The sequence below is a fragment of the Phoenix dactylifera genome, unplaced genomic scaffold, assembly GCF_009389715.1.
Source record: "Phoenix dactylifera cultivar Barhee BC4 unplaced genomic scaffold, palm_55x_up_171113_PBpolish2nd_filt_p 000121F, whole genome shotgun sequence".
Classification (NCBI taxonomy): domain Eukaryota; kingdom Viridiplantae; phylum Streptophyta; class Magnoliopsida; order Arecales; family Arecaceae; genus Phoenix; species Phoenix dactylifera.
Genome location: NW_024067689.1, coordinates 348,840 through 371,011, shown reverse-complemented (window position 1 = coordinate 371,011; position 22,172 = coordinate 348,840). Strand labels below are relative to the sequence as shown.

Here is a 22,172-nt window from a genome sequence, read left to right as displayed (position 1 = left end):
GCTGGAAGTTGAAAAGATCGTAACCGGGCGACGCTTATCCAGCCGCGGTTTCACTTTTATTATTATTATTATTATTATTATTATTATTATTATTATTATTATTATGATTATTATATGCGAGGTCCAAATCCCGTTTTACACACAATATTAGTTTCATCAAAAAAAAAAAAGGGAATGTGAACCTGCACCTCTGGGTCCCCAAGACCGCGTCGGCTGATACATAAATGACTCATTTAGTCTGCTTGCCCAACTAGAAGGCAAGATTGAAAGGTCAAGCACGCTTCATCGATCCTCATGGATCATTCTGTGGCCATGGATAATACTAAAGACGTGCTGAAAGGAACGACGAAGTTGGTTTCCACCCACCCAAGATGTTTACGGTAGTAGTTGGTGGCTAATGGCAGTTGCCGTCCAGAGCCACCCAAGGAGTAGACTCTAAGATGAATGGAATATAACTTGTGTTAGGGTGACGAGATCTCTAAGACAAAAAGAGAACAAGCTAGTGAATTTTTTACTATTCTCTAAGGGCTCGTTTGGTTCGCAGGAAAACGAGGGGGGAAAGTGTGGTCAACGGGAAAGTAATGAAATGCCTCTTGTTTGGTTGGAGTTTTCAAAGGAGAGAGATGGAAAAGTGGTATTCCCATGGGAATATGATTCCCACATTTCATGGGAAAGTCTTTCCCATGAGAAACATGGGAAAGTTACTTTCCCATGAGGTGGGAATCACTCCTTTTTTTTTTTTCCCAAAAAGACCCTTCAGCATTAAAGAAGCATTAAAGAGGCATTAAAGACCTAATTTTTATTAAGGGCATAATAGGAATTATACATAACTTTCCTAGGAAAGTGGATGGTCAACCAAACATAAGCACTTTGGAAATTAGTCACTTTCCCATGGTTAACCAAACATGTCAAAAGTACTTTCCTAGGTATCCTCTTCCTAGGAATCTGATTCCCAGGAATCATATTCCTAGGAGGGAAAATACTTTCCGCGAACCAAACGAGCCCTAAGAGATTGATCGACTAGTATTTCCCAGTGTCATCATCCACCTGCGCATGATTTTTGTTTTTTCCGTTGAATCTGATGTAATTTTTTCTGAAATATAATAAAGACAGGATGCCCATCTGCCTCCCTTTTCATCAAAAATAAATATCTAAGAAAATTAGAACAAGTAATTGAATTGAGTGCTCCACTAGCAGGGCACTGATAACATGTGATTCATGAGAATAGGGAATGGGTGTTTCCTACAGTAGCCTTCTTTTGACCTCCAGATTTGGATGGAGTTGGGAGAGGAGCGGCGCCGCGCAATTAGATGACCCCCTACGTGGACTCTTACCTACGTTTCTATGGAGAACCGTGTATAGCAATCAGAATTTCCATAATTTATGTTTCCAAGTTATATATATATATATATATATATATATATATATATATATATATATATATATTATTTTTTGTGTGTGTAACAGCACATCTAAAATTTTCACTAACAGGATAATAATTTATTTGTTTAAGTTGCGAGTATTTTAGCTATTCATTAGCTAATCAATAAGCCATCAAATATCTTATAGTTGCCACCAAGGTGGAACCTCAGTTGGAACGAGGCATATGTTTCCAACCAAGTGGTTATAGGTTTGAAACGTGCGAGTATCGATTAAATTCGAGGAATAGATGCCTCACGCGTGGACATGGAGTCTGGAAGCGCTACTGGTCGGCTGGTACTAAGATGGCGACAGGATGACGACGTACTCACCCGTGAGGGGGCTGCCATGTAGGTGGAGCCGCCCGCGAGGTGGGAAGGGTATGAGAAAATATAGGTATGCCTCTATCTCCAAAGGGATAGGAGGTGCTTTTTACCCGTATTAGACATGTCCTGGTGGGAGAGGGGCTCAATGTGGGGTTGCTACACGGGAATGTTCGCCCCCCAACCCCCCCCCCCCCCCCCCCCCCCCCCCCTCTTTTCACCAATTTTTTTAGCAAAAAAAAAAAATCTTATAGTTGGATGTAATATTTATTATTGATATAACTCTTTAGCTGTTTCGGTGAAAAAGAATTATAATGCTGAATAATTTTGATTTTGTCACTTTTAGTTGCCTATTTATTGTTCTCCACTCTATAAACATTTTAAAAGTGCAAGGGCAATTTCTTTTTAATGATGACACTCAAAAATCATATTAAATGCGCATTTATCAATCCAACTAACTATCAAAGACCAAGATGCTGCCAAGTCTCTCCCTCGAACAGGACAGGAGCTACCTTTTCCCAAAAACAGAACGCTGACTTTTGTAGCTGCTCTCCCTCGTATTTGCTCGCATTAACTGCTCTCCCCTGCCATCAACTTCTTTGACTATCCAACTCCCATCTAAATAAGTTTTGAGGGGATACCCGGCCGCGAAATCCCCGAGCATTGCGCACAGGGTGTGAACTCTACCACCAATTATTATTTTAAACGATCCACAGCAGCTGGTGGATCAATCCAACCATGAAGCAATATGTATTAAAATTAGAAAAAAAATATACATAATACATACATATTCATACGTGTTGACCAGGTTGACAAACTCCATGATAGATTTGATTTTATTAAAACTTTCACCGTACTCTATACGTCGCCCACTCGAACTTATTAATGAGGGCAGTTCTTGCTCACCGGCATAGTATAATGACCGGCGATGCGGAAATGTTCAAAGCACGCAGAATTTAGGTTACAAGTGCAATGCGAGGTATCAGTAGTAAAGACCAAGTCACAAAAGTGATGCACATTTCACAGAACTCATGCTTGCTATTCTCCTTTGTAGACCTAAATCATCAATAGTCTTGGTCTTGTTACTTCCATTGAGATCGCTTTCATTTACTTTCAGATTCGTGGCAATAATGAGCGATGAATCGAGCAACGGAGAATCGATCCATGATGATAACCTCGTAGCACTTGAATTTTTCAAGCAAACAATTAGAGTACCGGTCGGCATAAGTTGTTGAAAAAGCATGACAAGCGCTTGATTGAGGTGGTCCATCTGAGAATTTTGCTTCCTTGACCAAATTTGAGCAAAGGAAATCTGCCAGAGGATTCCAAATTGTGGGATGTCAATTCGTTAAGTGCAACCCCGAGTTCTTCAAACGGTCATTTTGACAAGTTTTTAAGGCAAGGAATGAGCACGAACAAGCACGGTGCAGAATATTTTAGAACAAGGATGAGAGAAGAGGTGAGAACATAGCGAAAATATAGAAATGCATTCCTCAGACATTAGTCTTAGAAAGATGATCTGAAGACTAAATAAATGTTAAAAATACTATAACAAGGTGCATGACATGATAAACTTTCTTGGAATTTGAATTTTAGTTTAGCAAAGGAGAACTTCTGAAAAATTTCAAAGTTTTGATGCGAATGCACAGAATACCGGATAGAAGGATGAAGAAGAGGTGAACTTATAACTATATAAAAACATAGCATGCGCCTTTGCTCGTGAATCAGTAATGCTGAATTCAGAACTGCATGAGTATTAGGAAAAATAACAGAGATATCTAGGAAAAATTGGAACATCTACATTTAGACCCAAAAGTTTAAAAAGTATTATTTAGCCATAGAAACTTCGAATTAGTTGCACTATTGTCCAGTCACCTATACCTGTTATAAAACATTATCATATAAGAGACGCTTGATAACTAAACTTTTGTAAATTTTTAGAATTGTGCTTTCCACTAATGTAGCAACTAGCGAGGGACTCTTGTTTTGGCATGAATTGAAAAAGAAGGAAAGGAGAGTCACACGGACGGAGCGCTTTGAGACCCCATGCAAGTGGATGACGGGTAAAAGACTAAATACTTTGCGATCTATGCAGACAAATGGGTGATAAATGATAGGCTGCTTTGAGATATGTGCAGATGGATGAATGATAGAGATCTAGTGCTTTGAGATTAGTGCACTGGATGGGTCACCTGATAAACTTTCTAGAAGTACCTACTTTTTATCAAGTGCAACGCTGTATACTTATGAAGAGATGTAGAAAAATTCAGATCAAGGATACACGACTAGCGAGCATATGCTGATCCCAGAAATAAACTAAAGTCTTGGAAATGTTACAATTTGTCCACTACTCCATATTTTTGTGCATCAAGTGCATCCTAGAGCCTTGATGTTGCACCACGGATTAACTAGTAATTTACGGGTTACAATATATGATAGCGAAGGCATTTAGCAAACCTTGCCTTAATGCAAGGGGGTGTGGTTTCTTATGTGGCCATGCGATGTGACTAGGGGGGTCAAATGAACTTAGCAACTTGAGCTCGGGTTGGGCCCGGTTTGAGAAAAACTCAAGCGAAACTTAATTTGAAATTAAAAAAAAAAAAACAATCTTGAACCATCCAAATAGAATCGAGATTAATTTCATGTTGAGTCAAAAATCAACCTAGCTCGATCAAGCTTGATTTGATAAGGCACAAATATATCTAAATTATGTATATATAATTTATTTCATATATAATAGTCATTGAATTAAAGTTTGAATTGGTTTTCTATTTTTGGATCAATTAAATGTTAATTTAGACTTGAACCAAACTTTGAAGCAAAACTTGATATCAAGCATCCACTTAAACTATAAATAGCTTGGTTTAATTTCAAGCTGATCTCAGCTTTATTTTTAGGATTATCAAGCTAATCAAGTAGGACTCTGTTCAACTTGATTTGAAATTAAGTTTGAATGGACGTTGAAATCATAGTAAATAAACCAAGCTTGATCTTAGAATTCAAGATTAAAATTAATTTCAAATAAAGACTAATCAAACTCGCGCTAGATTATGCTCTAGTCAATAAGGCCCCTAGATGCAACTCTTCTAGGCCATACCATGAATATAACCTACTTATGCAATAAGCACCATATCTCATTCCAAACATAGGACTAGGGATGGCAATCGAGTTAGGTCGGGTCGGGTTAAATACTGGCCAGATTGGATGAGAGTCAAATTAAGAATTTATCAACCCAAAACCGACCTATTTATTAAATAGATCATAATTTTAAATATGTATCCTACCTTTTTATTAAACAGATAATCTGATCCGACCCACATAACTCAGTTATTAATACATTGAACGGGTTAAACGGGTTAGATGGATTTTTAATGGGTTAAATAGACTTAAACAGATTAAACATGTTAAGCAGGTTGGATTAAATAGGTCAGAAACAAGCTAAGCAAGTTTCAAACAAATTAAATATATTTTAAATAAGTTAAGTAGGTCTGATCATAATCTAATTCACTTATTAAATGGGTCAAAAGTTTAAATCTGAACCTAACTCCTTTAATAAATAGATTCAAATATGTTGACCCATTTATGATTCAAACTTATTTATGTCAACTTCAAACCTACTTAAAACAGGTTGTTTAAGGATCAAATTGATGGATTGGATTAGAAATTGCAAAACATGTAGCTTGCCTTTATAATTATTGCAAGAGCACAGAAATGGCCCATAAAAAATCGAGAAAGAACACAACGGGACACGGTGTTGAACAAAGCTTTTTGTCTGCTCGATATTTTCTTTTCCTGAGCAATGCACGGTGCAATCGTGAGAGGCAGGAGAAATAAAATACAAATGCTTATAATGTGAAGATCATGCAAATATTTACTCATAGAATGTGAATAGGACAAAGCGGGTGGTGCATGTCGGTCAACTACCATTGATTAGTGGAACAGTGGCCGTTGAATTAACCTCATCTCCTTCTCTCCGTGCGCGTTCTCCATATCTCGAAAAGAAGCGAGGGTATGTACGAACATGCAAAGGAGCGTATTGCATGTCTGTTAACATGTAGTAATGTAGGGATAAAGAATTTTGGACTTAGTCCCACATCGGCTTAATAGCGAAAAGATCTGTGCTTTAAATGGAGGGCTCGATTACCCTTCCCTCAAGAGGCACTTTTTAAAGGGCAAAACCATGAGGAAAGCTTCTACCTGCTCCAAAGCGGACAATACCTTCTGTGGGGACGCAATCTTCTTTCCTTGTTTCAGTTCGGTGGGGGCTAAGATCTGAGGTCGGGAAATCCCGATCTCAACAAATGGTGCGCCAGGTAGGGGCCCTTGACCTCAGCTCAGACCTTCTCGTTGGGGGGGCTGATGTTGTGGGAATAAAGGGTCTCGGACTTAGCCCCGCATCGACTGAATAGCGGAAATGTCTGTGCCTTAAATGGAGGGCTCGATTACCCTTCCCTCAAGAGGCACTTTTTAAAGGGCAAAACCGTGAGGAAGACTTCTACCTGCTCCAAGCGGATAATACCTTCTGTGGAGACGCAGTTTTCTTTTCCTGTTCCAGTTCGGTGGGGGCTAAGGTCTGAGGTCAGGACAAGCTAAAACCAGCAAGAATCGGGTTGCTGATCACCCTTGCTGATATGGCCTCAAATGTCTCGGGTTATAAAATCTAGATTGCCAAGTTGCCAAGGACCATCGGTCAATATGCAGCAGTAGCGGAATGGCATCACCTTTGGAAGATTGTAGTGAGCTTGACCCAAGATCGGAGAAACTGATACCGAATACCGTACCTGTTCTTCGGTGGCACGATTCGGTAAGGGCCATGCCAAGTCTGTACCGACAGAGGATACAACACTGTGTGAGAGAGAGAAAGAGAGAGAGAGTAGGAGAGAGAGGGAGAGAGGGCGGTGGATGCGGCCCGGCTCTTATTTCGTTCGAAACAGGAGGAGCAGTCGTGGCCTCACTTCCGGCGGACTCAGTTGGCCTCCGCCGGTCTTCCATTGGCATCCTGACCTCTCATTCTCTCTTCCTCCCCCGCTTGTTCTCTCTTTTCTTTTCCTTCTCCGGCTCGAGCAACAAGTCTCGTTCCTATTGCCGGAATCGTACCGATAAGCCAACGGTATGGCTCAAAACAGTCGAAATTATCTGGTTTGAAATGATTCCGTCGTTCTTGATTTGACCCCTTCTGACACTGATAGAGCTGTCTCTCTGTCCTACAAAAGAAATGAGACCCTACAGACCTACAGCACCAAACCCAACTCAAATTACCTAAACGAGTAAAATAATTGTTCCTCTTGTTTATTCCGACTAAAAATTAAATGACTGTGCCCCTTGTTATTTAACAAACACAATACTAGCCGGCCATACTCCATGCTGTCATTAGTGTTTGCATGGGCATCTGCATGTGGGTATACGTGTGCTTCTATGCTCAGGCACATACAGATGTGCAAGTGTGCTTGCATGCAGAAAACTGGAACTGTAGACGAAATGGCCGACGCAGAGAAATGAAACACGAGCTTTCTTCCTCATTCTGATCAGAAATAATGGATGCAATTACCGGATGTGCCGACCATTCAAGTAATAGATGCATTTACAGTATCATTTCAGAGCACCAGGACCTCAAGTTTGACAGAAGAAATTACCCTGACACAAATAATAGAGATCACACAGATGGAAGAAAAAAAGCCTTGAATAGAGCACAAAATAAATTGTACAGGCAGTAAATATCTCCACCTCTCAAAGCCTCAACATAAAAGAGATTGTTCTCTAAAAAGTCAATGTCCCATCAGATGCCCCAATATTATTCACTTTCCTCTTTCGTGAGCCTTGTTTTAATACCTCCTGCAATAAGATATAGAAAACATCTACGCTCTTCGATCTATGAGCCTGTGTGCATGCAAGGGGAGGGTGAATACAAAGTGAAAAGATGAATACACAATGCAGCTGTATTTAGAACTAGAGATCAAAGCACAAGTTCAGACCCTGACAGGACTCATAATCTATCATAAATCGATCGCAATGTCTACAACATGATGAATTTCTCACTGATGTGGAGAACTAAAAGAAGAGGAAACTCTTGAAAACAATTGAGACGCCTCTCCTTTTAAAGGTAGGATCTTTCTCTTGAAAGCAATTACATATGGATGGAGATCCAGATCACTCAACTAAGGCTTACACTAGGCACAGGTGCAGTATGCATTTTGGAAAAAAAGTTGAGGAATGGACAACGGGGCGAGTCACCGGACGCACAAGGTGTGCAGTGGAGAAGACCTGGCTAATGGCTGTGCCACCTCCAGGGATTCAAACCGCCTCTGCTTTGGCTTTGAGAAGCCTGTGAGTGGATATGGGTCAGATGGCACATCACGGAGGACGTCGTCGTTGCTAAATTTCCATCCAGGTTTTGGTCTTTCCTTGTGCTGTAATCTGTTAAGAAAACTATTACTGATCTATTTTATACATTTTTTGTCGACGAGTGTGAACAGACCTGCAACAAGGCAGCGAACTTGCTTTTTTTCTGTCCGATGAGAAGGAACAAAGAATTGATGTTAGGAAGCAAATAAATCAGCTCTTTTGCAAAAGATTGCACACATGCAGTAAGTTTTGAATAACAATGCGGACATTTGTGGTGTAGCTCTCTTTTGGAGAGTTTTGGTGGGCTGTCCCCCCCCCCCCCGATTTGGGGTACATATCATCAGAGGTTTGAAGTGTCACGGCAACGATTGGAGAAATTAAATTTCTTTAGTGGAGGGATTCCTGATTCTTCTTCTCCTTCTTCTTCTTCGTCCCATGGCAGCACGGGCATGAGCACCATGTATCACGCTCACTCCTGGATAAACACTCATTGGCCGTAGAGCATATCCCACTCGTATGGATATGATAACCGATCACTTTACTGTGCGTGTATCAACCAAGTGAGAGGGTCTGGATGCTCTTCTTCTGCTTCTTCTTCTTCTTCTCCTGCTGCTTGTCCTCCAAAACTCTCCTACTTGTCCTCCCAGAACGACCGATGCAGTGCTCTGTATTTCTTTTACCATCATCACTGCAAAACTCTCCAAAACTCTCCTGCTCCACCATGTATATCATCATCATTGTAAGAGAGTCCTTCGCCATGATCCAAGAGGTGGAGGCTGGGGGGAAGCCAGAAGAGCAGGAGGAGAAAATTCGAGAGCATTCTTGGTAAAATTCCAAATGCGAGCCCAGATACTGCCCGAAGCTGCTGCGATCTATGCACCAAGGCCATTACCCACACTTACCTGGTGGAGCAGACCACCTCACTTTCATATTCGGACGTTCTTTTGCTAGCTTCAACTAGCACAGTAACAATTTCTGTTTTCCGAGTGCTGGCCATTAGTAAGTCATACTCGCACAATGAATGCAAAAAATATCACTCAGTTTGCTCAAGCAAATCTTGTCAACAGCTGCAGCCTGCAAGGGCTATCCACTGTTTTAACACATCAGCATCCCGATAAACAAGATAGATGGCAAAATCTGGAATTACTAATATACATCTCTTCATCTTTCCTGATCCTGTGAACTTCAAAACTGTCTGCAAACAATAATGTGTTGTCACCTGCAAAGATGAGAACAGTTCTAGGCATTGGTGATGATATCGTATGATCCTGATGGTATATGCCAACATGAGGACTATAACTTACTCAACTATCTCCCTGATAATGAATTCACCGCCTGCCTTACTTCTAGGCAGCATAAACTTGCATGCTAAGTGAAAGTAATCTTATAGGTTTAATAAATTTTTGGTCATAGACGCAGATCAAGTTTACCTTAGGAAATCTTGCTCCTGATCATCAGTCAATTTCAGAAGATAATCAAGTCTTTTTCTCGACCAGTTTCAAACCCCTTTTTCTAATAGTCATAAGTTGAAACATTGGAATGTGATGATAGGAACAATTGTTGTTTTATGTAAACTTATATTGATATCTTCATTTATGATGCAAACATTTTCAAATATAAGTTACAGCTTATTTTGATATTCTTTAGATGCTGATACAACTGGCGCCAACCAGTATGGTTCGGCCATGGAAAACGGTTCCAGCTCCTATGGGGTCAAAACCGATCAGTTTTCGCTGCGTACCAGTGCGAACCGGACCAGTTCGCACCTGCCCGCATGAGGGGTAGCATGCTCGCGGGAAAGAGGAAGAAAGAAGAGGAAAAAAGAGGAAGAAAGAAGAGGAAGAAGATGAGAAAGAGGAGAAGAAGAAGAAGGGAGGCCGGGCCTCGGGCCGACCCCCTCCCTCCTGAGCACCCCGACGAGGATCACCCCCCTCCCAAGAGCTCCGTTCGCCCTTCCTTGCTCGCGGGAGAAGGGGGGAAAGAGAGGAAAGACAAGAAGAAAGGAGGAGAGAGAGGGTGCTTCGGGAAGAAGAAGGAAGAAGAAAAGGAAAAGAAAAAGGAAAAAAAAGAAAGGCGGTAGCGTGGGGAATCACGGGGAAACGCATCCACAAGCGGGGAAACGAGCGGGAAAAAGTGCTCGCGCACGGGGAAACGCGCGGCGAAGCGCGCCCGTGCGAGCGGCTCGCCCGTGGAAGTGCGGGGAAACATCCCGCGCGGGTGCGCTCTCTCGCAGCAGACCGGATCAGTACCAGTTTGGTACGGCCCGAACTGGTACCGACTTGGTTCGGATCGTCACCGGTATGCCAATTGGTACTAGTTCGGCGTACCTTAGATACAATCCTAACCATCAACCCTTGTCCCAGCTATATAGGGTCTTAAGATACTAATATACACTTTCAAAATAATCTTAACTGGATCACATTAAAGTGTACTCCATAAAAAAAGTTGCTTTGGTTATTTGCTTCTTCTAAGACTCTAAAAAAACATTTATAATAATCTTCTAGAACTCATTTTCAGAAAGGCAACAATGTAACCAACATCATTACCCTTAAAGAAAAGAGAGATATAAAACTCATAATAGCTGCCTCATTACTTGCTTTCCCAGGTATCTGCCCGGCAGATTCACAAGCAAGATAAAACACAATGAAAAAATAAACAAATAAATTTGTCAGGGCAACTCTGTTCAAAGGCTAAGACAATATGTTTGTAAGATGTCACAGCAGTGTTTGGAACAATGAGTTAGATTTCACAACCATGGATGATAAGTTCACTGACAGAAGAAAATGAAGGATAGTTATCAATAGCAAATGAACTGTCAAGGGATATGCTGATCCGAATTAGTCAATTTCATGTATGAGAACTGTTATGAGCATAAGTTGTCCGAGTCACTGGATCCCTGAGCTTGAAAGTAACTTAGAGAGATTCTAACTCATCAATATAGGTCAATTAATTTTACCAAAAAAATACAGGTCAGCTAACTATCTTAAAAGAAGGATAATAGTACCATAAGTGGGCTCAAGTATGGAGATTTCGCAATGGGTAACTCATAAATGTTAAAACAGTTTGCTCACAAGTGAACATATTTAACTCATATTACAAAGTATTCATCCATTGATCAACCCAACAACTTTTAAGTTTTCATACTTGATATCCTACCAAACTTACATGGACTACTCCTAGCTTCCACCTACAGTTAAAGACCTTTGTTCCTCAGAGCAAGAAAATATGAAAGGTGTGCTTGTGAAATCTTTGCTGCCCTGACCAACACTGAAGTCATTGTGAACCAGATTATAGAAAGATTTGCAAATCAAGGCAGAATATTGAGCCTTTTCTGCTTGTCATCAAAACTTAATGATCCATACCTTCCTAGCAGAATTTTAACTAATCTACCCTTAAAATCTGATTTCTGAAACTTCTGTCTCTACTAGGAGTATCTGTGAAGAATAAAATGAATACTTTCTCAAGATAAAGGCAGAGCACCATTAGTGCTAGATTTTTTTTTTTAGAAAAAAGAAAATAAACCAACCATATGAGGCTGTTGCAACTAAGGTGCAACAACTGACAGGCATATTACAGGAAAGGAGAATAGTTAAAATGAAGATGGAAAAACTAAAGAGTGAAGAAGAGAGTACCAGAAACATAATAATAGATAGGTCTAAATCTATATCAAAAACATATCAAATACTCCTAATCCCAACATAACAAGAGATAAACTATAACAAATACATAAAATAAAAATCACTTAAACATCAACCTGACAGATTTTTGCTAGAGAGGTTATATAAATGTGCAAACAGATAATAACCAATAAGACTGATGTTTTCGATACTGGCCTGAACACGACAGTACAAAGCGTACTGTAGTGACCTGGTGGAGAATCGGTATGAAAACCAGATCCGGAAGCTGGTTCTTGGCTGGACCAGGCAGAAGTAGTCTGAATCACTCGGTATTGACCAGTACTGACACCAATACAGCAGTTGCTGGTCCCACACCAATACTGGTCAATGACGACCCCCTGTTTTTTTTCCTCATCCAAAACACAGAGAGAGGAATAGTGAAGGGGAATTGAGTGGAGGAGCTCCTTTTTCTCCAGATCTAGCTGTGAAGTGGTGCATTCTAAGACCTAAGCACTTCTGTTGAGGTATTCTACCATCCCTTCCCCCACTTTTTTGCCAAAAAATTAGCTGACAGTGAAGGAAAGGGGAACTCATGCTAAAATTTCTTCTTTTGGCATGAATTAATAAGTAGAAACAAAATCATTCATTTTTCTCATCAGGGCAGGCTGGTTAATCAAAAGCAATGCCCTGTTAGTTGAGGGAGGCTCATTCATGCATTAAGAAGGAGGCCACACAAAAACTTTCTGAAAGAATGTTTTATAGACTACAGAACATGAAAACTATGAAATATGGGCACGCGTGCAAAATACATTATGACATGATATGGATATGCCAACATAACAAATCTTGAAAAAACAGGATATAATACAGCTAGTATATGCCAATAAATAAACATACTTTCATATAAATATTTTTTGAAAATATCAAAAAGGCTTAAATAGTTATCATGATGATATAATTCCTGCTTGATATCAGAACATCGAATATCACAAATTCCAAGATTAATCATCCCATGACATCCATCATGTTTATTATCAAAATGTTAACAAACATCAGAAAAGAAAAGAAACTCCTCCACTATCCCTAGAGTCTGGAAAGTATCCAGATCATGGAATGCCGTACCGGTCCGGCCGTGGACCGGTACCGGAACGGATAAAAAACCGGTATTTTTCGGTTTTTTATCCGAACGGGCCGGTACGGGTGCGTACCGGCCGGTTCGGAGCCCGTACCGGCCGGTACCGGCCTCGTACCGGTGCGAACCGGCCGGTTCGCACCGGTACGATTTTTTTTTTTTTAGAACCACAGCGCCGCGCGCTGTGGTTTTTGAAACCACCGCGTACCGGCCGGTACGTACCGGACCGGACCGGTACCGTACCGGTCCGGCCGGCCACCGGTACGCCGACCGGTACCGGTACGGCGGACCTTGATCCAGATGTACTGGGAAGCATCCAGACCTTTTCTATTCCTTAATGAATGAGATACTTATTAGAAGTATTGGACATGTATCCAAGTCTTTACCAACGCATATTGATATCTGATATGCATTAGATATGGACATAACATGTAAAATGGAGTATATGTGCTCCCTAGGGAGACAAAAACTTTGCCAAGAAAGTGCTATATGTAAATGGAAAGACATTGCTAGAAAATGAATTAATATGACATTTGATGTACCTATTAATTGGGAAAAGATTTATGTCTTAGTGCATGGACACAATAGTTAAATATTCTGGATTCATTGATACAAGTTTTCATGAAAAATTTTGATTGGTGAGCTTGAAAACTTTTTCTGGCCTTTGACTATGACCAAGTACTTGGTAATGGGATTCGACGGGGAAGGTGGTGATGATGGAGACCTAGATGAGGTGGAAGAGATGAGAAAATTCTTTCATTTGTTGGGTAGCATAGAGTTTGGAAATGATGGGACAGACAAGATGACTGGGACACAGTAGGTTAGAGAAGTCCTAAGTGCTAGTCATTTTATAACTTTACAACAGATGACAGAATCCATAGAGCATAATGTTGTATTGACTGAAAACTTAGATGAAGATCAAGTTGGACAGACTTCTTTTTAAACTCTATTGAAAGATGTTAAACAGAATAAATACATTTGATAGATTGCAGTTGAATAAAGAGTTTTAATCATCAATACAGCTTTAAAATTAATCATCACATTGTTGCATTCAAACCATCACTTCTCTGATTGCTTGCAAAGGCTTTTCCGTCCATACAAAAGAACACATTATTCAAAGAATATTGCCTCACCGAAACAAAGAGAGCTTCCAAATGTGAAAGGACATATAGCTGCAATGGAAATATCAAGATCAATCACATGTTCATAACATCATAAAGCAGGGTATAATGCCTATAAGTATATATGAAGCAAAATTCAGCCATAGAAGGGCTAAAAGTCGTAGCTGAAAACCGAAAACCGAAAATTATGCCTATAATTTCCCTCCCAAAGCATAAGAACAAATATCAAGATTCGATATATAACACAAAAAAAATATTAAATTATGCCGCACAAGTGAAGCCAGACCCCTATAATAAATCAAGATTCTCCACATATTATGTGCATTGACATGAATCCATGCCCAATCTGGTCCACGACCCAAATCTACGATCAAGTAATCACCAAAAGATCTTTAAAAAAAAAAAAGAAAGAATCAGAAGCAGAAATCAAGAATGACGACGATTCTTTTGAGGGGGGAAGATCTCCACCGATCCAGAGAACTGTCTCGGTGACATAGGGATCGGAAGCGACGCCGAGGTAATCCCCCTTGCAGTCCCGTGGATCGAGGCTATTCTCCATACCTTCATCCCCATGAACAGCGTCGGATCCTCCGGTGCTTCCCTCCCTTCGGCCCCTCCTTCGCCGCCGTTTATCGTTTCCGGCGCCTCCTCACCGCGGACCCTGTTTTCTTCTGGGGTTTCCGGCGATTCGTTCTGGTCTCTTCTGAACCCTTGAATCGATCCATCGGGCGAGAGCAGAAAACGAAAGATTTCGGTGGGAGGGCCGACTTTATATAGTTACTCCCCTTCTTTTTAAATACGCCCCACTAACTATAAGAGAGTACCACTATAGCCGTCGATACACAATAGAAGGTTGTCCCGGCCAAGCCGTCCCAACCGGCCGGCCGCTGCGCCTCAACTCCCCGGACGGCGCGCGAAAGCTCTCCTCTGCCGTTGCGACGTAAAGGTAAGCGCACCAACCACCCCCCCCCCCGGCTTCCCTCTCTTCCTCTCTCTATGAGACCTCGAGGAGGATTTCATCGCAAGACCCGCAAGAACAAACCCCAATTTAATCTTCAAGGATATTTAGGCTGTTTGGCTCTCCATGTTCGGATCCTCTAGATTTATTCTCAGATACATGAAAACATGACTTGTTTTCCTAGGATTTGGTATTAAGGTAGTGATATTCTTCTCTTTCTTTGCTTAAATCTGGGCATCTTTTATTTTTCTTTTTATTCTTTTTTGTCTTATACTATGCTTAACAGTGTTGCACTTCAAATGTTCTTTCTGTTACTTATTGATGCTTGCTCATACTAATCTATATTGTGATAGTTTGATAGCATGACTTTATGCAGTTATGTAAAACTAGTGATGGGAGATTTATTACTTATCATGTTTTAGCTCTTCCTTTATGCTTTTCCGTTTTCTAGTTTCCATTACCATTTGGTTTAACCTTTATTTCTTTCTTTTTTTTTGCACCTTTAGATATGCAATTGGTTCTCAATGATTACTTTTGAGTCTCCATTCGATTGTTACAACGTTATTCAATATTGTAATTATTAATTTCACTTGAATTTCAAAAGCCAAAACCATATAATGGTTTCATTGTGCCAATTTCATTTAGCAAAATGACATATGTTGTTGATAGGCCACACTCTACACCTTAAGACATATACTATGTTTAAGTTATTCTTTATGTGCGCTTATATTATTTCTTAAGCATATTGTCATCCTCTACTTCCCAGCTGTGACTTTGTTACAGATGCTACTGGTGACAGTACTATAGGGGCTCCTATACTTTTAGAGGCTCTTCTACTTTTAGAGTAAACAATGCCCTTAAACATTTGTGGCTAAAACTTGCATCATCTGAACAGCCCTGTTATTTGGACTAATGGTTATAAGCACTCATCTTAGGTGCAACTAAATAATTAGATATCTAGTCCTCTTAGATTTTATCTCCATACACATTTGTCTCCAAACACTATAATTCACCTTGTAATTTTAGCAATGGCGTGCTCCTATTTATTTTATGAATGCTGTACTTATGAGCAAAATATGTCTTTAGAGGTTTTTGTCTTTTACTTCCACCTCCAATATCACTTCTTCTATGTGGCCATGTAAAAGATCTCCAACTTAACATGCTTAAATGCACCACCTCTAGGGTTTGCAAGTTGTGCATTTGCTTCTTGCTGTGCATCAAGCATTAGCTTCTTCAAGCACTTAACTACATTAATCATTATCAAAGGGTAGTAGATGGGAATGTACTAAGGTGATCTAAACCAAAAAACAGCTTTCCGCACCAAGATTCTTTTTTATGGGGGAGGGACTTCCTTTTTATTTTTTTACACTTCATAACCTTGATCCTAGTACACTTGTTTGACATGCTCACAACAAAAGGAAGCAAACTTTTTTTCCTCATTCACTTGGCTAACTGGATAACATCGTCCACGATCCGTATCATTTACATTTTGGGGCCTATATTGTATTTGATAAATATGGAAAATCCTATCTTGATACGTGGGGGCAGAGAATGACTGTTTCATCTCTATGTTGTACCATAATATAAGGCTTATTTGGAACCGTGCAACTCAAGTTGCACTATATCTCAATCGCCTATGGCATGATAGCATGCAATTAAGTTGTAGGGGGATGAATCCCCATTATTTGGAGGAGGGGCAGGGGATGATGCGGAGGGAGGGGGATGAGAGGGAGGAGCAATGCAGACGGAGAAGTTACGACCAGGGAGAAAGCAGAGGTGGAGGCGGCCATCGGTGGTGGAGGAGACGGAGAAAGAGTTGGAGGGAGTGGTGAGGGAAGAGGCGACAAGTACCATGGAGGGGGGGAGGGCGAAGGGGAAGACTGAGCTGGAGGGGAGGGAGGAGTGGTGTACAAAGAAGTTGAAGGAGGACTAGTGAGGGAGGGGATGGAAATAAAGAGGAGGAAACCATCTATGCAGGGGATAAGGGGAGGTGCAGGAAGAGTCTAGGGGAGTGTGGAGGGGGGAGGAGGAGAGAGAGGAATGGCCGGTGGAGAGTTTGAAGAAGCGGTGGGGAAGGGAAGGAGATGGAGGAAGATGAGGAGGCTGCTGACAATGATGGAAGAGAGGGAAAAAGGGTAGGAGGAGAGGTAGGTGGAGTAGGCAACAAAGTCAAGGAGGAAGTGAATGGGGAACACTCGAGGCAACTTGAGCCTTGTAGTTTGTCCCATAGTCATTTTGGCTTTCAGATAGGTTGTAGACTTTTAGGCCTAAGCTGTCCCATGCTGCAATTGGCCTATAGCATGCGATCAAATTGTGAGCCTCCAAAACACATGCTTGGCTGCTATTGTAACTCAACTTATAGGCGAGTTGAGTTCTACGGATCCAAATAGCCCCTATGTCCGACAATAGGCATCACGAATAAAGTCCACCTAGTGATTATATATATATTATGTAGTTGTTTCATGAACTTGTCGGTCTCAGTTTTTAGGCTAAAGTATCTTACTCTCTCTTTTGACCCTTACTGATAAAGGGCTTGGCACTAGGGTTTTACCCATGGTTTCGACCTGCAAGAAAGATTGTCATGAGCTTAGGTTTCTCTTATGGATTGAACTTCCATTTCCCCAATTTTCTTCGAATTCTTGTGCTTTGCTTTATTCTAGTTGTTGCATATTAGTTGCATGAGATTTTTTCCCTCTTTTTAGTTCTTAAGAGATTGATGAATCCCTCCTGATTTGTCTCAAGCTTTAATTATTGAGATTTTTCCTTGGGGATTGGGGTTTCTGTCCCTCCAAAAACTAGTTTTGGACACTAATTAGCCTAACCTATTTTTAAGCATTATATATTCAAATGGAATGTGTCAAGAAAAAATGTAGTACATAGTAAAAGAATGTAAGAACAGATAATATCTTTTTATGTAATGGAAACTATACTTTTAGTGTTCAAAAAAAAAAATCTCTCAAAAAGCACCAATTTTGATTGCTATAATTTCATGACTCTTTTTAAGTATTATTTACCTTGTCAAAAGGTACCGGGATCCTTGAATTTAGTAATTTGGACCATTTTCACTTTGTAACATTTATTCTGGTATATATTATCAGGTATTCTCTACAATTTTTCTTTTGATGTATTTCTTATGCCTTTTTTTTCCTTTTTTCCATTCAACAACCAAATCTGCTTGGAAGTTACATTTATAAATGTTTTGATTGCAGAAGTGCAGTAGAAAGTTTTGTGCTTGAAAGTGAAAGAGTGGTAAGATGCAGAAATTAGGGGGCTTCAAGCTGCCCCACTTCTTCAATTATCCACCCTATTTCACGTAATCTACCGAACCTCTTCATTTTAAATGTGGTTCTTTCTAAAGTTCCTGCTTTAGTTTTACTTTAACAAATTTTTAATATGTTTTAAAATTTAAATTGCGATAGAAGAATGAAATATCTTTCTTATGATCTCGATCTAGCTGACTGATATGATTTTTCTCCTTTTATAAGGAATGGGGAAGGGGGAGTCAGACTGCATCAATAATCAACAGATGAAAAACTTTTTTATTGAATCTGTTCTCAAAACTTGAACTTTATTTGTCTTGTTCCAAAGTTACTACTGAATGATATATAATTGGACCCTGCCACAAGTTATACTAAACCTGGATCAGTAAGAAATAGATTCGATATCAATGGTTTGATTTGTTAAATAGGCCTTGTTACCATGCATAAGAATGGACCTTAGGCATGGTGTTATATTAAGGCCATCTTAGAATAAACCTGATTAATGTCCAAACTGGACTATAGTCACAACTCATTATCAAAGATGACTTTACTATAGTTAGATATTGTGAATTTCTGCAAGTGCTAACACATCAAAATAATCCATTCAGCTGACTTATTTGGTCTGAAATTATTGACATGGATTTGGATGTAGGCATGTTTGTCTTATTGGTTTGGTCTTCTAGCTTATAACCAATTGCCCTATGTTCTTTTTTCCCTTTTCTCTCTGTTTTGCATTCATTACTTTCTCAAAGATTATCACCATGCTCAATCTTAAACCTGCACTCTTTTCACATGGAAATTTCCCTCTTAGCCTTAGCGGTGTCAGATAATATTACCATATATCCGTTTATTCTATTGTCAAGTTTCATAAGCAAAGTTGTGCAAATTATTATTGAGGAAAGCCTTTTTTGTTCTAATCTTATCTGATACCTTTTTGGTGTTTTGTGCCAAACTTGCTCTTTTCCTTACAACCTATTCCTCATATATAAACACAAATACCTATATTCTTGCCTCATCATCTTTATCTAGCCTCTTTTCAAGTATAACAAAACCTTGGGTCTCTCCTCTATTTAATGAGCTTTGGTTGGCCAACAAACAAGTTTTACTTCCCACAAGGTAAACCCCTCTCGTGCTAAAAGTTGTGCTGCTGAAACTTTGCTCCCTAATGATGAAAGTTTGATGTCAAGCTAAGAACTTGCTATATTGTCCTCAAACTTTGATGGACCACCCCTTATATTCTATAGAGCAGATTGTAGGTGGGATAAGTCTTGTAGCTTGAAGTATGTTTGTCATAGACATAGTATATAATATAGACTCGCCCTTTTAAAAATCATTTCTGTAGGGTCTTTCCTCCTTTGAGTTAATCATGAGTTGAGAGCCCTGGACCTTGCTTTAAATTTCTAAACCAGATCCACCCTCTCTTAAGTTGTTAGTTCCTGAGCAGCAAAACCCAAACCTAACCTGGTTATGCAAACCCCTATGAAATCTACTTATTTTGGTCAGCCTGATGGGTTTTTGCTGGAAATTACCAATAAAAAACATGCCTTCATTGTTTTAATTACACAACTTATTGATTGCTAAGGAAAATAAATTCACAGTTTTTAGCTTAACTCCATATTTTAGTAAGTATTGCTGGCTTTTTATACTAATGAAACACCCCGTATTATTTTTACCAAAGAAAAAACATTATGTATTACTTGTTCAATCGTAGATTTTGTCCTTGTCATGGGAATTTTGTTCCTTTTCCACTTCAGCAGGAGGCCATCTGCATGTAACTTTTATTATATTTGTCCTTGTAGTTTGCAGCCAGTAAGGGAAACACGTGAGAAGCAAGTGCAACTATGGAAGGAACTGATACTTGATTACTGTAGAAGTCAAAAAATATTTGTTATTGGGCTGGAAGAAGATTTTCCCCTGTTTTCTAATCCAGTCATTGAAAGTAAGTCATGTCTCTTGATGGAATATGTGAATACTTCTGTGTGTTGGAAAGATGTCAAACAGTTCAGAAACATGTTAAATTAAAAAAAATTATAAGATATATATTGCTTCTTTAAAACATTTTTTGGTTGGGCCTCGTTTAGCATTTGAGAAAATAACCAAGTTATTATTTTTGGCCTCACATGCTGCATTAAACATATGGTTCTTTAGTTATCATTTGCTGGTGGTTTCTTAGTTTTTTCATAACTTTGTTACTGAATTTTCATGGTGGGCTTGCAGGATCTCTAAGCCATGAGGCAAGAGAGGTATTTCTAAGTGCTCTGGTTGCTGAAGGTTTGTCATGATAGTTATTTGAAAGCTAAAACATAGTGTATTTGTTTGGTGAAGAAGTTTGAAAAAAAGGTTGAGCGCATTATAATTACATCATCATGAAAGTAAATGGCTTTTCTTAACTTGTACATTCTTGCAGGCCGTGCAGAATGGATGGACAAAAGCCATAAGAAATGTCTTATTCTGTGGCTAAGAATTCAAGCTTGGGCAGATTATATTTTGAACTTTGTGAGTTAACTTTAATTCAATCTCCAAAGTATTACAACAATATTCAGCATGTGCCAATCATTTCCGGGTTTTTTTTTCCTGATTTGATCAGGTAAAAGAAAATGGATTTGAAGACAGCGTCATGACTGTCGAGGATATACAATCAGGAATTGAAACTCGTGGGACCGGTAATCCCAAATCCCTCAATGTTTGAATTGTCTTTTAAATGCAACAATTTTATTGACATTTTTTTTTTGGCATGCACCTGATAGCATTATTTGCTTAAAACTTTCAAATATTTTGATTATTGTGGTCTCACTTATTGGTAACTCTGTTCTCTTGACATTCATCTAAATCTAGCTGACATCCCATATCTAGGATTCCTGTTGGTTACACCACGATGCATCTTAGCATATAACTGAACTTCTGCTCGAATGTCGATCCTCAACTTTTTTCTGTGACATTTACTTCCTATGCTTCCAGAGCTTGCGGGGATTGATCGTTGTGTGCTGATGCGTGCCCTGAGGTTACTTGAACAGAAGGGTAAAGCAGCAATTTTCAAGGGGACTTCAACAGATGATGAAGGAGTGAAATTCTCTGCTTAAATTATACATATCCTGTTTCCCGACGGATGGTTGATCATTCCCATTTACCAACCAAATTCCTAATCCTCAAAAATCTTCACATTTTATATTTTGTTTATCAGATTGATGAATAAAGTGTGTATGAGTAGCCGTTTGCAGAGTATAATTTGTTGATGCTTTAAATCCAAGGAACATGTATACAAGTCCATATCTCATTCCTCAGAATATCGAAAAAAGGCCAGACTGTAGTCTGAGTGAGCTCAGTGCTTGCTGGTTTTTGGGGACCAGGTTCGTTTGAATTTTAGGCTTCATTATAGTTGCCACTTGTTGCTGTGTGTGGTAGCTGTTAAAATGTGCAAATGAACACCACACTCGTTTGATTTTGGAACACCTGATCCTTGATTCATGTTAGCTGGATTAGAGGTTTACACACTAATTCTTAAAGAGGGCATTAAGGTGCCGGCCACTATCGTATGAGTTGTAACTTTTATTCCTTTCCTAGCTTACATTATGGTTCTATTGTGGGGACAAAATTATTTTATGCTCAATTGGAACAGGTTGGACAAGATACGAGTCAGGTCAGATGCAAGTTATATTAAAAACCTATCAATTCGAATTTGATTTGTTTATTAAACATACCTAACTATTTTATTAAATAGATAATTTAATCCGATCTACAACCTGTTGAAACAATTTAAATTGTCTAAATGGTTAAGGATTGCCACTCTTGCTCAACTTTAATATAACTGTTTTGGTTGAATTAGATACTACCAGGGATTGGCTTATTAAAAATGCAGCTGTTTGGTTGCTATAGTATTTCTGATTTGCGCAAAGACATGAATGCTGTCATTTAACAATTTATTTAGATAATTTCCTCCTTATCTATATTTTCTTGCAGATGAAATACTTCTTTTTCTATTTAATGATGGCAATAATACAAA

The 22,172-nt window shown here is 39.4% G+C and overlaps 1 protein-coding gene and 1 non-coding gene across 2 annotated transcripts; one reads left to right on the top strand and one right to left on the bottom strand.

The window, feature by feature from the left end:
- Positions 1 to 13,653: 13,653 nt before the first annotated feature.
- Positions 13,654 to 14,711, bottom strand: LOC103713481. The gene is made up of 2 exons (XR_001879811.3): positions 14,423 to 14,711; positions 13,654 to 14,005 (listed from the first exon to the last, which is right to left on the bottom strand). It is a non-coding gene; the product is annotated as an uncharacterized LOC103713481 (transcript).
- Positions 14,712 to 14,758: 47 nt separating this feature from the next.
- On the top strand, positions 14,759 to 21,518 carry LOC103713480 (vacuolar protein sorting-associated protein 25-like). Its single transcript, XM_008800425.4, has 7 exons — positions 14,759 to 14,900; positions 18,122 to 18,225; positions 19,972 to 20,111; positions 20,390 to 20,443; positions 20,580 to 20,668; positions 20,760 to 20,835; positions 21,131 to 21,518. Exons 2-7 carry the CDS (start codon positions 18,167 to 18,169, stop codon positions 21,250 to 21,252), a joined length of 540 nt encoding a protein of 179 aa, XP_008798647.2. The 5' UTR covers positions 14,759 to 14,900; positions 18,122 to 18,166; the 3' UTR covers positions 21,253 to 21,518.
- The last annotated feature ends 654 nt before the right edge of the window (positions 21,519 to 22,172 follow it).